This window comes from Lepus europaeus, chromosome 20 (genome assembly GCF_033115175.1).
Source record: "Lepus europaeus isolate LE1 chromosome 20, mLepTim1.pri, whole genome shotgun sequence".
NCBI classification, from domain to species: Eukaryota; Metazoa; Chordata; class Mammalia; order Lagomorpha; family Leporidae; genus Lepus; species Lepus europaeus.
The window spans coordinates 30720411-30735242 of NC_084846.1; the positions used below are offsets into that span (position 1 = coordinate 30720411).

Sequence of the window (14832 nt, forward strand, 5' to 3'; positions counted from 1 at the left end):
AGTGGCTGGAGAAAGATAGATGCATGTGCCAAGCGAGACAACAGCCCCAGGTCCATGTGTCCAAATCCCAGTAGCCAGGGCGGCGACCAGCCAGAGAAATGCCGCCCCGAGCAGGCGCGTGCGGCTCCTGGCACCCTGGGTTTCATACCCGCAGGGCTCGGGTGCGGTGAGTATTTCCGATTTCCAGGAAGTCTGTTGGAAGTTAGTAGCAGGGAGGTAGAAGGTGCTTCTCTCTCTCTCTCTCTCTCTCTCTCTCTCTCTCTCTCTCTCTCCTCCTACCCTTCTTCTCCTTGTCCTTGTCGCTGGGGCTGGGGGGCTGGTTGGTTCAGATGCAGCCTGAGTTGCCTCCCACATCTTCCTGCGCCCTGAGCACCAGGGATGTTGGCACCCGCGTTGGGAAGGAAGACCGCGGGGGAGAGAGAGGGCGACCCAAGGAGGAAGCATAGAGTCTCTTCCTCCGTTCTCTCTCTCTCTTTTTTTCCGATTCTGAGACTTGAGACTGAGTGCATCTTGGACCATTCTGCAGGGTTCAAAAAATAACATCTTTAGGTACCAAACAATAACTTTTCAAAAGCCCAGTAAGCCTGAAAGAGGGAAGCAGGGAGAGAGAGAGAGAGAGAGAGAGAGAGAGAGAGAGAGAGAGATGTGAAGGTAGCTCTTTTTCCCCCCAAGCCCTCAGGATGGTGATTCGCTTTTGCTTCCTTTGAAATGGACCAAGTGACCAGACTCCCCGAGGCCGGCAGGCATCAGAGGCAGGAAAATAAATCATTCTGATGGCCAAGGAGAGAGAGGTTGGCGGGGGAGAAAACTCCAGCAGAAAACAAGAAAGGCCAAGCAAGGAGCAAGGGCAGGACTCCATCTCTGAGGCCCGCATCAAAGGAGGTTTGGGTTGGGAATCAGATATAAAGTGGTCTCCATCGTGGACTAGCCCAGAGCATTGCTTTGCAGATAGAGATGCTATTTTGGAAAATGCGAGGGTTTTTTTTTTTTTTTTCCAGTTTTCTTGCTTTTATTCCAAACAAAGCTCTGGAGGAAGTCTGGGCGCGATCAATCTTGCTCACCAAATGCCTTGACAGCTTCTGGCCCTTAAGAACACATTTCAGCTTCCAGCTCTTTCCAAGATCAAATGTGGCCGGGCAAAGAGGAGAACAGGAAACGCAAGTAAACAAGGAAAACTAGTCTTTTTAAGGATATTTTTTGGCAGTGGAAAGGGTTACAGGGCTGCTTTCAGGCAAGGTGCGGTACAGATTCTGGTACGGCGGCTTTGGGCTTTGAGCATTTGCTTTAAACAGAAAATCTTGCGGGGTACAGGGGAGGGGGTGCAGGAAAGGAGCAGCGCGGCTCCCCAGCGGAGGCTTTGTCGGGCGCTGCGTGGGCGAGAGCCTTCTGCTTGCTTCAGCCGCCTTAATTCAAATACCATCTGGAAGAAAACCCTTTTCTTTGACCACTCGACACTGAAATCTTCCCCAAACCTATTACTTTAACTCAGGAGCTATTTTAATAAGGATTTATTTTTAATATCTAGGAAGCTGGGGATGCGATCGATATTTTTCCTTTGAAAGCCAAAATGAATGTCTTGACTGGCAAGATATGGGAAATCATATTAGGATCTCATTTAAAAATCTCTGCCCTGAGGGAAGAAGGAAGCCTCCAGACCCTTCTTCCCTCAGCTGAAGAGTAGCTTTTTAGAAACAAGTGCAAATAGGGAAAGATTTTCATCCTTGGGAGGCTCGCTCTCTCTCTCTCTCTCTCTCTCTCCCCCTCCCACCTCCCCCCCTCCAGGGGGCATTGTTTCTTATTTTCCCAGGTAATTTTATACACATCTCTAAAATAACCACTTAAAAGAAGACTCCTGTATCTGCTCAGCGGGAACAACCAAAAGGTGGAAGCGCCAGCCCCTTACAAAGACTGGTGTCCCAGCCTCTGCGAGCTGAGGTGCGCACCATATTTCCGCAGGGAGGTGGGGGTGGGGTGGGGGCAAACCTGTTTTTTTCCGCAGCTCAAACTCTTTTTTTCAAAGAAAAAAAATATCTATCCGGAGCCCAGGACAGAAGTGAAGGAGGCACTCTGGCTGTGAATCCTCAGCGCTCTACAGCCGCCTGGCTTTGAACCCTCTCAATTTTTTTTTTTTCTCTTAAAAACGTGAGGTGTTCCCTAAAAGCAACTCACTAGGACCTAGCAGGTACCCAGAAATGGCTCCAGAAGCCTGCTTCTAAGGAGTATCTGGAGGAGTTCTCAGGAGGAACAGAGGCCATGATGATGGATATTTTGGATTGCAAACAAAATGGCGACATTTTCCACTTCTGCCTCTGAAAGATAGAACACAGGGAGCTTGGGGCTTGGATTCTCACCTCAGATGCCGGCGGGTCTTCATTTTCACCTCCTAAGGGGGGAGGGGGGACTCTGAGGTTTGCGTTTTCTGGATTTGGTTCCTTCTCTGAGCAAATCTTTAATCTGAAGATGAAAATATTTCCCTTTATTGTGCCTGCCTTTGTCCCTGCCAGCCAGGCGGTAGGCAGCCCTATCTTAAACCCAGGAGTGAAAATGTACTATTTAGCTCCTGTAGCATCAAATGAAAGAAGTACTTCTACAATTGCATTTTTATTAGAAAGATACCAATCTCCTTTTTCTCTCTCCCTCCCCCTGGGGTCATAAAAAAGAAAGCTGAGAGGGAAGGAGAGGAAATAAATCCAGAGAATGCCAAACACTAAATTCCGAGAGGAAACTGACGCTGGGGTTCAGGCGGTCCAGGGAAGGGCTCGGGAGGAGTCCCGAGCTCAGCCCTCCTTCTCCGGAAGACCGGGGTGCGCCTCGCGCTCTGTCGAACGGCTGGGCTCGGCGCCGCCACCGCAGCAGCCAGGCTCCCCGCCCTGCGTGAACGCACCGCCAAGTCCGCGAAGGAGACCAGGAGGCCGAACGCCACGGCAACGCGCTGGGCATCCTCCGCGGGTCGGGACGTGGGCGGGCCCGCTGGGACCCCGGGCAGGCTGCGGAGAGGAGGGGCGCCCCGCGTTACCCCACGGCGGGGCCCCGGGGCACCTGTGCGCCCCCCGCCGCGCCTCGGCCTGGCTGCCTTTGTTTCTCGCGCACACGTCGCGCCGCAGCCCCTGCGCCCTCCGCCTGCCTCCGCGGCAGCTGGGAACCAGGCGGCCCAGCGGGCCGGCTGCGCCACGTTGCCAGAGCCGCCGCCTCCGCGAGCGCCGGCCGCCTGCACCAGAACCCGCCGGGCTTGCCGGCGCGGCGCCTGGCCGAGCCCCACGCGAGCGCCGGAGGTGCCGCGGCCTACTCCGCCCGCTCGCTTGGCTGGAGTTCTTCGCAGATCCCCATCTTCAGCCAAAGAACTCCTTCTGAACACGGATATTATTCAGAATAAAAACTTTATTTTTTTTTTTGTTTTGTTTCTCAGAATGTGAGCAGCAAGGAATGTAGAACTCTCAAAACAAATCTAGCATTTTTCGCGTTTACAGGCAATTTTTTTTTTCAGTTTTGCCGGATGTTACAAACCTCAATCGCTGTTGTCAAAAGCTGGATCTTCTCTGATTTTATTGCATCATTACCATTTTTATAAAGGAATTATATTTCCCTTTCAAATAAAAAAAATTTCTATGTACGCCAATACACTATTGAACAAAAGGCCCAAGAAACCTTCTGAACAATCAGGGTACAGAATTTCTTTAATATAAATACGAACGGATGGGGATAAATAATATTTAAAACTTAGATTATTCAATGCTTGCAAAAAAAATATAAATAAATCTGACTGTTCACCAGCATACACACACGGAAAGACGTACACTTAGTCATCCTTGCACAGGGAGTCCCTGTTTCAAAGCGCCTTTGATTTTTTTCTCGCTCTTTACAAGAAGTGCAATTAAAAAAAAAAACCTAAAAATTAAAAAAAAAATAATCGCTTCCCCTCGGGAGCCATAATGTACGAACAAATTCACATTGAAAACTCGACTAGAAAATTTGTTCATATACCCTGTTTCTGGTCAAAGAATGGAGAAAGTAGAGGGTGCAGGGCCAGCGGCCGAGCGAGGGGCGGGAAGAGAGAAATATCGCTACTGATACTGACAGCCATTCCAGCAACCAAGATTGCTACGTCACATAAACTATAAAAACGCGATACCAAAGAAAACAAAACGGGGGAAGGGAGCGGGGGGGGGGGGGTTGCAGAGGAGAGAGGAGGGGCAGGAAAAACCTTACGAAATAAAACAGCAAGTAAAGAAGAAAGGGGGAGGGGGCTCTCCTGGCGCGCAGCCCCGAGCCCACCATCACAGGTGGGTGAGCTTGGGCGCTTCCTGAATTCTTCCCTGAGAAGGATGGTGGGCGGTAAGGTCCGTGTAGGTGGGGTGCGGCTCCCCTGGCCCCGGCCCGTGGTGGTGGCCGCTTCCTAGCGGCCCGGCACCCCCATAGTCCATGGTGGCCGAGGCGGCGTGGGGGAGGTGAGTTAGGCCAAAGAGGGCCGGCCCGGAGTTGCTCATGGGCTCCACATAGCTGCCCCCCACGAAGACGGGGCTTCCCTGTAAGTGTGGGGTCCCATAGCTACCGTTGCCCTGCAGGCCATGAGCGTGCGGGTCGTAGTCGGGGGTGCCCCCTGTGCCCGCGCCCGCCGCCGCGTAGCGCTTCTGCGGGGGCGGCGGGGGCGCGCAGCTGGGTAGGGGCGCGGGGTATGAGGCGGGGGGCAGCCCGTAGGCGCCTTGTGGGGGCTTGGAGAAGGGCGGGGGCGACTGGGGCTCATACGGGACGCTGTTAACCAGCGAATGCATAGAGTTCAGATAGCCGCCCGCGCCAGGGGGCACAGGGCTGCGACTTGGGGACTGTCCGCCCGACGACGTGAGCATGCCCTTGCCCTTCTGGTCCTTCTTGTACTTCATGCGGCGGTTCTGGAACCAGATCTTGATCTGGCGCTCGGTGAGGTTCAGCAGGTTGGCCATCTCCACGCGGCGCGGCCGGCACAGGTAGCGGTTGAAGTGGAACTCCTTCTCCAGCTCCACCAGCTGCGCGCTCGTGTAGGCCGTGCGCGCGCGCTTGGACGAAGCCTGCCCAGGCGGGCTCTTGTCCCCAGCGCAACTCTCCCCTGCCGGGACAGAGAGAGGAAGAACGGCGTCAGGGGCTGCCCGCGGCCCCGCCCCGCTGCTGACCCAGGCGGGCCCCTCCTTCCTGCAGGGCCTAAAGGAACCTCCATCTGTCAGGGCGCAGAGAGCAGCGAGCCAGGTGCTGCCGCCTCTCCAGGTGGGGGAATGGCCCTTCACTCAGCCAAGGAGTACATCGCCAGCCTCTCTAAGGGAGCGAGGACAGACACGCAGAACCCCCGGCTTCCTTTCTGGAGCTGTTCACCTTTCCTCATTCCCTGCTCCTTTGGGCCCACTGAACAACAAGCTCCCTGTGGGCAGGCCTCACACCCTCTTCCCCCTCACAAGACTGAACTGCAGGGCTCCTAATGCTCACACCTAAACCTCCCTTCCCTGCCTCATTGAATGCCCCAGGCAGAAGCTGCAACTGGCCACTTAATTATCGCTGCCCAGAGGTGGGCATTGTGGAAACCCCAGACTAGAAGCTCTTCTCTGCGCCAAGAAAGAGATCCCATAGAAGGTGCCCATTTCCCGGGGGGAAGCCCAGGCCCCCTTGATGAGTCCTAGTCATTAAGGCTCACCAGCCTGCCCTAGCTTTGCCCACCAACTGTGTGCCCTCCTCTTCTCCCTGAACTCTAAATATTGGCTCTGGAGGTCCCAGATGCTCAGGCTCAGAGCACAGCCCCGGGCAAGTGCAGAAGGCAAGGGCGAAGGTATCCAAGAAGCTAGGAAGCCCGAGACCTGGGGCCTTTCCTCCACTGGAGTCTGGTTCCAGGAGGCCCATGTGGTTCCCATTAGGATGACAAGTCTGCATCCCCTCCCCCCAGGAGATCCCTGGCTGCCTTCATTATACTAAGTCAGAGCAGCTCCCCACCACCACCACCACCACTAAGAGGTAAGGCAGCCACTCCATCTGCTGGAGCAAAAACTGGCTCTGATTATGGGCATGGCATTGATTCTGGCTTGGACAGTGCTGAGGCCTGCTTTTATTCTGCCACATTCCGGCATGGGGAAGATGTCACCGGTTCATCAGAATGGCGGAGCTGTGCTTGGATATGCCCAGAGGCCCAACGCCAGGACTGGAACAAGAAGGGACTGCAACTTCTCGAAGCTCCACTCCGCCTTGGGAAGGTCCAGAGAGAAACTCCTTTTAGGTTTCTTTCTGGAGTTCCCCGGCCCACAGAGCCCACTCACCTCCCTGAGTTGCAAGGGCTCTGGAAAACTCTTGGGTTGGGTGGGTGGGAAAACAGTGCCTTGCTCCCAGATGCTGCTAGCTACGGCTGCAAGTGGCTTGGGGCGCTGGGAGCCAGGCCAGAGGACCCTCCTTTACCTGAGCTGGAGCCGCTGGTTTTCTGCTTTGTGTTTTGCCTCGACTCTTTCATCCAGGGGAAGATTTGTTTGGCCACGGTGGGCGAGTTGAGCAGGGGGCTCTTGGCTGCGCTGGCGGGGGCGGGGTTGCTGCTGGCATTCTGAGGGGGGGAGACGGAGGAAGGGGGCGGAGGGGCGGCCGGGGTGGGAGCCGGGGGTTGAGGTGGGGGCTGAGGCGGCTGTGGGGCAGGGGGCGCGGCCTGGGGCGGCGGCGGCGGCAGGGGCGGCTCGCCCAGGCCCGGGGGCTGGCTGGACGGGCCGCTCAGAGTGCGCAGACACGCTTCGCTCAGCTCGTGCGCCTTGGGGTGGCCCCCGGCGCTGGCTGGCGACTGCAGCGAGCAGGCGGGGCGGTGGTACTCGCCGTCGGCGCCCAGGGCAGCGGACGCCGGGTAAGGCTGCTGACTGGCATTATAAGCGAACCCGTTGGCTGCCTGGTAGGGGTAGCCGCCGTAGATCGCCGAGCTGTCGTAGTAGGTTGCTTTTTGCATCGCGTTGTTTCACGGTCTTGATCGCACACTCTGACAGGGGCTTGACACCCGTGAGGGCGCACATTGGCACGCCCCCGCGGTCACGTGACGCTCCGCCGCCAATGGCCGCCCCGCGCAGACCTGGGTGGGGGGGCGAGAAGCGCAGCGCGGTGAGGGCTCCGCGCAAATCCATCTTACTCTCAATAGCTAAGTGACATGAAAGCCATAAAAGAAAAAGTGGTCAGCAATATTTAGCAGCACGACTTGGCCCCGGGCGCAGGGAGCCGCGCTATAAAAAGCCGCTGGAATTTACTGGCAGCTACAAATATTTGCTTAACTTGTGTCTGGAGTTGGGGGATTTTTTTCCGGGGAGAGAAAAGGCGAATGAGCGAGGACTGGAAGCCGAGCCTCGGGAGGCGAGAGCCGGGGTCCCGAAGAAGAAAGCCCTGCTAGGCTACGGAGGAACACTGTTGGGAGCCCCCTTTCCCAGAAAGAAGACTTTGAGATGTCACTTGTCTCCGTGCCTGGCCTGGACCGCGGGGACCCAAGACCCTGCCCCTCTGAGGATCTTGGGGAACCCGCGAGGAGCAAAAGGGAGCCTGAGTCGCAAATGTCTTCTTCACTCCCTGCTTTAGGGCTGATATTTGCCAAAAGGGCCGTGCGTTGGGGTGACTTCCCACCTAGCCCCTTCTTGGCCCCAAGACAGTTTTGCACAAAATTGTGCACCATGCTGGGTTTCAGGAGCTGAGCCTGCTAGGAGTTCCCCTTACCCTTGTAGGGAATATGACCCACCTCTTTCAGATGAATCCTGGTGGCCAAGAAGGGGAGAGAAAACTTTGGAAGGAACCGTGTGAGCCAGGGAGAGGGACCAATAACACCCCATGCACCAAGTCACAACGCAGATCCTGGACAGTTCACACTTCTGCTCTCCCTGTCTGGCCTTCAGGCACCTCTCAGCAAGCCGCCACCCCCTCTCCCCCAGTTACTCCAGGCTCGCAGACCCCCTTGCCTTGGACTTTTTGAGGTGCTGTTATTCAAGGCAACTATCAAATTCTACCTGTTAAAACATGATGGATGAGAGAAAAAAACAACCCACCAGGAACCTGAAAAACCAGCGTTCATCTCCATGACCACGGCTTGAACTCTCCTTCCAACTTAACGATAATAGGTTCTGTCTTAGAAACTGCTATGTAATTTGATGTATGGGGGTCATTTGGCTCCGGACGAGGCGATGGAAGCACAGGCCATAAAATCCTGCCAGAATTCCCTGATCTTGTGTGCTGTTGTTGTTGACATTTGTTATTTGGCCTATTTACCTGCTCCAGAAACACCAAGAACAAGGAAACACTTGCCATCTAAGAAGCAATAGAAAAATCTTCTCAACTCACTTTTATTTAGAAAGCAGTTTGCATAACGGAAACCAGCTTTGCCTTTCTGTCTTCAACCTTTGCATGCTCAGCCGCGAGTTTTCAGCTCAGAAAAGTTCCAGGAGAGAGTCATATATTCACACATGCTCAGAACATTAGTCCTTCTAGCCACTCAAGAAAAATTAGGATGACAAATTCATGAAGAAAATGGCTTACACTTTAAGCCCCAACTACGTGTAGAGTGCCAGAGCTATTCAAGTTTTCCAGGAATAGCAAATACTTTGTTAACTAGAAAAAAAATAATATAATAAGCCTCTACCAGTGGATGATTATAATTTTGTTTTTAATAATGAACTCCTTTAGATTTCATTATTAAACCAACAATCTGACCAACATCTGGTAAACAGGCACAATTAATTTTCCAGAACCTCAATTAAAAATTACAGCATCCTTATCCGGAGTTACTGTGCATGATCACGAGCCCTCAGTACTACTTCTCCTTTGGAAATGGATGGGATGCTACAGAAACCACAATCGAAAGCAAATAAGGGATAAAATAAAATTTTAAACTGAAAAGCCATTTAATGTCCCGGTTTCCTGTTCTTTCATGGAAAACAGTTCCTGTTATATTTGGCAGTATAAATGTCTGCCTTTATAAATTTTGTAGATACCAGACTTGTGTAAAATAAAACATTGCCTTAAGAAAATTGCCATGAACACTCGAAGAGCAAGATATTAGATAAAACAAAATTCAGTTGACTTGGAACACACAGTGTTTCTAGTGACTTGCTAATCCATTACCACAGAGGCTGCACTGGCCTGCTGCTTACTTAAGCCTTTTCATCAAGTTGTGCATTGTCTCGTGAAATAACATAATATACTTAAAAGTCAAAGCGCGTACAACAGCCCCCCAAAAAACTTAAAACATGAATTCAAGCCGGAGACCTCCCCCCAAAATCCTTCCTATTGTTTGAGGTCCGGCCATCACCTTGGGGCTCACACCATCCCCTCACCAGCCAGCCCCCAAAGTTTGCTACCCAGTGAAGAAGTTGGAGATTTGCCAGCCAGGAAACTTTGCTTGCACACCCCCCCTCCCCCCAGCAAGGGCTGGGGATTCGAGGAGACTCCTCCGCCCAGACCTGTTTTTGGACAATAACCCCCAGGTGCCAAGAGCTCCAAGAGGGTCGAGGAGGCCAAGCCCCATTGTCTCAGGAAGATGCGCCCCAAAGCCACCTCCCTCCTTCACGCCGAGCCCTCTGTGCAGCGCCCGCCCGCACCCCGAGTTGGAGCGGGGAGGTCGGGGAAGGCCCCCAGCTTCCCCAGCCCACCCCGCCCTCGCTGGCCGACCCAGAAAAGTTCCGGCTGGGCTTGGGGCAAGGGACGCGGTGGGGGCGGGGGTGAGAAAGCGGCCTGAACTCGAAGGGTAAGGGTATCAGTCACTGCCGGGAAGGAAGCTCCGGCTTGTGAACTCTTCTTGAACCGAGATTTAAGTCTGCAGCCATAAATCACCGAGACGTAAACTCCGCCATTCAGCGCGGAGAGCGGCCGGCGGTGGCCCTGCTTACCTTAACTTCTGACGAGCGCCGCGGGCGCGGGCTCCGGCCCCCGGCCCGGCTCTGCTCAGCTGCCCGGCCGGGTCCCCTCGGCGCGGGACGGGCGCCGACCCTCAGCATCGGCCGAGACGGGCGGCCGGGCGGGAGACCCCGAGGCCCGGACGCCGGCGCGCAGAGCGTGGCCGCCTCACTGCTCCGGCACCGCTCGCCCAGGGCCGACTGGGGCGGCTGGGACCCCCCCTCCCACCCACCCCACCCACCCACCCCTCCCCCACACCCCCGCCCCCTGCCCTTCCCGAGGGCAGCAGCCGCGGCCGGGAGATAAGCGCTGGCGCGGCGCGGGGCTCTGCCTGGGCTGGTGGCACCGACTTGGGTATGTTTCTTATGAATGTTCCACGCGGAGCAGCGTCTGGTCGGGGGGTGCGGTGGGGGGTGCTGGGGGCGGGCGGGAGGGGAGACCGCGCAAGCTGGGGAAGCGCGGGCCGGCGTGGGGGATGGGGCTGAGGCTGGGGCGAGAGAGGGAGGGGAGCGCGAGGGGGAGCTCGGCGGCCTCCCCCCGCCCCCAGCGCCCTCCCTCTCCCCGCTCCCAGGCGTCACCAAAGTCCAGGAAAATTATGCTAATGAGGACAAACGGCTCTCACAAAGGGGCTCCCTTGCCGGCCTCTATTTCTTGAGGAATCTGAGGATCCACATAACCCAGTGCCCCGGGCACCTCCAGTTGGGGGCGGGGGAAGGGGGCGTGAGGGCAAGGAGAGCATGCAAAAGTGAGTTCCCCAGACTCGGGGCGCCCTCGTTCACCTGCCACCCCGAATACGGGCACCCAGAGCCAATCGCTAGGGGGTCGGCCCGGGCCCTTCCTGCAGAGACCTCCCCGAGAGCCAACAGGACTGTCTTCGGTTGTAATTTTAGGCAGGAATTGTTGGAGTCCTGGCAGCCGGAGCCAAGTGTCGGGGTGCGGTGGGGAGGGGGGGATGCGCGTTCGTCCCAGCAGCGAACCGGGACGCCCCGGTCTGAGGCACGCACAAGGGTGCCCGGAAGCCTGGGTCTGCAGCTCACCTGCGCGCACTTCGCAGTACACACATGCAGCTCACGCACACGGGAAGGCAGGCAAAGCTCAGACCCCGACTCCAACCGACTGCCGCGGTCATCCTTCCCCTGGTCAGCGCACGGCTGCGGGGAGCGAAGGCGAGCGTGCCCGGTCTCGAAGCAACTTTGGCAGGGACGGTCCTGCTCCCCAAGCCTCCCCAGCGCCCCACGTCCTGAAGCCAAGCAAGCGGGCGCCGAGATGAGCGTGGCGGAAAGAGAGAAGCGAGCTTTCCTGCAATTCCAGGGCGTGGGTGCGGGCCCTTCTCAGAGGAGGGTGTTAAAAATATAAGTAGTATGTTTAAACTGTCAGGGAGCCCAAGTGTCACCTTAGAGCAAAAACAAAGCCGAGGGAAAAGGCAGAAATCAAAAAGCACTGCGGGCCAGGGTGGCCTCATGCATACCAATGGTTTTTGTCATTTATGGCTGGGCAAGATTTATGACTCGGCGCCCCAAAGCTGTAAACAGAGCACAAAACAGCAAACACTTGCTCCTGGCGGCATATTGCGGCGGCGCAACTTGAAAGGGGGAGCCGGGCCGCGTGGGAGGTGAGAGCCGGCCGCGAAAATCCGCGCCGCGGCCTCTTCTCTTCAAACCCGCCCGCTCGGATGTGGCATTTCAAGAAAGGAGGCGTGGGTCAATGATCTACCCGCACTTTCTCCTCCAAACTGCTGACTCGACTCACACCGCCAGCTGCCGGCGAGGCCAGCTCTCCGTGAGAACCTGTCCGAGAGGCGACGCGTAGGCCCAGCGCGCCCAGGGCTCCCACCTTCCCGGAGGCGCCGCGCGGGGCCTGGACCTGCGGGGCCGCAGGAGCGCGGCTCGGCCCAAGCGCCCGCTCGCCCCTGACGGCGGGCACGAGTGGGGCTGAGACCTGCAGACCGGGCTCTGGCGTCCCCGGCCCCGCGCCTCCCTGCTTTTGAAACCCAAAGGATTGATTCTGGAGCGAGCGCAGGCGAGCAGGTTAAAAAATAACAACTTAGGATGGCAGAAGGTTTTTGCTTGTTGGTTATCGGCTTTTTTTTTCCCCCCTTGTCTTTAAGAGAAAAATGCCTCTTGCTGATTTCCGCCTCCAGAGCTTACCCACCGCTGCTGCCGCGCCCGGGCAAACCGCGCAGACCTCACCCGGTTCCGCCAAACCCCACGCGCTCTTTCTCTGCGGAGAAGACCCCTTGGCCCCATGGATCCCCCCCATCCCCGTGTTTCTGATCTCTCGTCCCAGGGAACTGAAGAAAATGTTTTCTCAGCACTGCAAGAACACTCGGAGCAGCGGAGGTGGCCGAAGTGCCTTGCCACCGTTCCAGGGAGTGTCCCGAACCCGGCGGAGAGGGCCTGGGCGCCCCAGGCTGCCCGTGCGTGCGGCGGGAGAGGAAGGTGAGGGGCACCGCCGGCAAGAAGAGGCACCGAAACCCCAGATGAGGAGCAAAACTGTTGAGGAGACAGCCTCGCCTGCCTGTGGGGGTGAGGCTGGCATTTTGAGGGTAGAAGGGGACCAGGCTTTTTAACAGCTAAGAGTTGACTCTAGTGGAGTGGTTTAAGCTGTTCCTTAGTTGGATAATCAAGTCCTCCCTCCGCAAACGCAGCTACTGGCCTCTTCTCCCTGTGCAAGCTTGCATATGGGACCAGTGTGAGGGTCCATCCTTAGCTATTTATTCTGCTTGCTGGCACTGAAGCGACAATAAAAAGATGCCTCTAACAAACCTCTATTCCCTCTTTCAGTCTTTCTAGTGAAACTATATTATTTATGAGTCTTTAACTGGGTCAAAAATGTGCCAGAACTGGGTCATAAATCATATGAAATGTTGACAAGTAATTGAACAGCAATTAAAGCTTACATTTTATTTCCAAGGGGTGTTTTAGAGCACTTGAAACAGCCCCGGTTAAACATGGTTACTGCGGAGGCTGGCACAGGGGAGGGCGGACATGGCCCTTCCATTGTGGGGAGGTACTAGAAGAGGGGAAGCCTGATTTGATTTTTTTTTTCCCAAGTACAGAAAGAAAAAAAAAAATTAAGTCGAAGGGGGATAATCCAATTGCCATCTCCTTGTGGGCGCCCTTTTCCCTGCTTCAAGAAGCAGAGGCAAGTGGAATTGCTTCCACCTTTCCAAGAAGTTTCCATTCTTCCTGGGAGTGTGTGGTCCCCAAAGCCCAATTAGCTCAGACTTTCCCAGGGATTAGAAAACACACACACTTTAACTTATCTGCCTGCATTGGGGCTCCCACTCTGTTCCTGGGGCTGGGAAGCCACGGTGATGTCTGTCCCTGCATCCCGAGGACTCTGCCTCTAAAGCGCAGTGTATCAGCCAGTGTTTGAACTCTCCCAACCAGTGGTGCCCAGACCAGGCACCCAGATGAAACCCAAATCCAGCCCCAGCTCCCTTTCTCCTCCATCTCTACCATTCCCAGCCTCGGGCTGTCCAGCATGCTCACTCCCACCTCGAGCGTCTCCTAAATCTGAGCTGTCTTTCTCCATCCCTCCCAGGCAGAGGGTGCTTGGGGAAACAATGGCGCGCCCTCCCGGGTCAGCTCCTAGGATGCCGTGTGTGTGGGGAAGCCTGCCCTGCAACCCAGCACTGAACACAGTGGCGGGAAGCATCATCAATAAAATGGCAGTGCATCTGCACATTTCTCTCATCGATTTCCCTCTTCCAGCTGCTCAGGCTGCCCAGGTCAGCCCTAACCCTTCATCCCAGCCGGAAAACATTGCCAACTGGGGAGAAAGTCCCCTTCTCACCTACCCAGCCCCCACTCCCTCCCGGAGGTCTCGCCCGTGAGCTCCGCCGGTATTCCAGGACCCTCCCTCTGCCTGAGGCTCCTGGGAGTCCAGCCCTGCCGGGTGCAGTGGACAAAGCCAGCCTCATGCTGGAGGCCACCAGGCCCAGCTATTAGCCCCCAAGTACCCCCTCCTCTCCACCCCCCAACACTTTCTAGGGCATTAAACTCAGAATCTGAGACACTACTGGAAATCTTTCAAACGGTTTCAGTTCTAAAAGAGAAACAAAGGAAGAGAGAGGCTGAGGGTCCTGTCCATGAGCCAGGGTCTCCTCGCCTGACCTTTGTCTCTCATGCCCATAACTCACTCTAGATATGAACAATCGGCGGAAATACCTTAAAATAAATTCCATCCTCCTGGTGTGGCCTCGAGTCCCATCAGCTAGCTCGCCCAGAACTGCTCCATGAGCGCTGAAAACTGCAACCCGCTCGGAGAACGATCTCCGGAGAAGGGGAAGGAGAAGGAGGAGGTGGGTATGGGGCGGGGGTGGGGGGGGGAGCTCCTGCTCTGTAGAGAATCTAGAAAACGTAATCACAGGCAAAGCCTGCCTGGGTCTCCGCTCCAAATGCCACAATAATGCGCTGTATTATGTGCTCACGTGGTCATACGTCAACTTAAATCCTTTTATTTGAAATAGGGAATCACTGAAGGAACTAGGTTTCCAAGCAGAACATTTAGCTTTGGGGGAGGGGAGATGAGGGGCTTGACCAGTAGCTGCTAAGAGTTTTGTCTGGGTGGCAGGACGCTGGGGGCCACCCCCCATGCATGCCACACAAGGTCGCTTATCTCCATTTACATTTCTTAACACACTCTCCAAAAACAAGCAAGACAGCGACTATTTCTGTTCCTATTCTTAGAGACCACTTTCCTTAAGGCCTCTCACCCACTGTCAAGTTGAATCCAGCACACTACAGAGCACAAGCACCCTCCCCCCACCCCCTCTCCTCTGGCCCACAGGCTATTATATCCAATGGCAAGAGCCCAGCCCAGAGACCACTGGCCCAGTCAGCAGACACCCTCAGGTCCTCACGGGTTGCCATTGTATGGAGTTTGCTAACACCCACGCGGTACACCACAGCCACTGGAGAAACCAAAAAGGCCTATAATTACCTGACAAAAGGTTAAACTATCTTCTCAAGTCCAGCT

General features: G+C 55.6%; 1 protein-coding gene and 1 long non-coding RNA gene across 2 annotated transcripts; one reads left to right on the plus strand and one right to left on the minus strand.

Moving 5' to 3' along the window:
* Positions 1 to 3328: 3328 nt before the first annotated feature.
* HOXA3 (homeobox A3) lies at positions 3329 to 6949 on the minus strand. The gene is made up of 2 exons (XM_062179265.1): positions 6406 to 6949; positions 3329 to 5080 (listed from the first exon to the last, which is right to left on the minus strand). The coding sequence occupies exons 1-2, from the start codon at positions 6929 to 6931 to the stop codon at positions 4275 to 4277; spliced, it is 1332 nt and encodes a 443-aa protein (XP_062035249.1). The 5' UTR covers positions 6932 to 6949; the 3' UTR covers positions 3329 to 4274.
* A 3166-nt stretch (positions 6950 to 10115) lies between these two features.
* LOC133749901 (uncharacterized) lies at positions 10116 to 12375 on the plus strand. Its single transcript, XR_009864629.1, has 2 exons — positions 10116 to 10203; positions 12136 to 12375. It is a non-coding gene; the product is annotated as an uncharacterized LOC133749901 (long non-coding RNA).
* The last annotated feature ends 2457 nt before the right edge of the window (positions 12376 to 14832 follow it).

Coding starts and splice junctions, on each gene's coding strand:
- HOXA3 (XM_062179265.1), bottom strand. CDS start 6,931: ATGCAAAAAGCAACCTACTACGACAGCTCGGCGATCTACGGCGGCTAC. Junction 5,081..6,405: donor AACCAGCGGCTCCAGCTCAG/GTAAAGGAGGGT, acceptor CTGTCCCGGCAG/GGGAGAGTTGCGCTGGGGAC.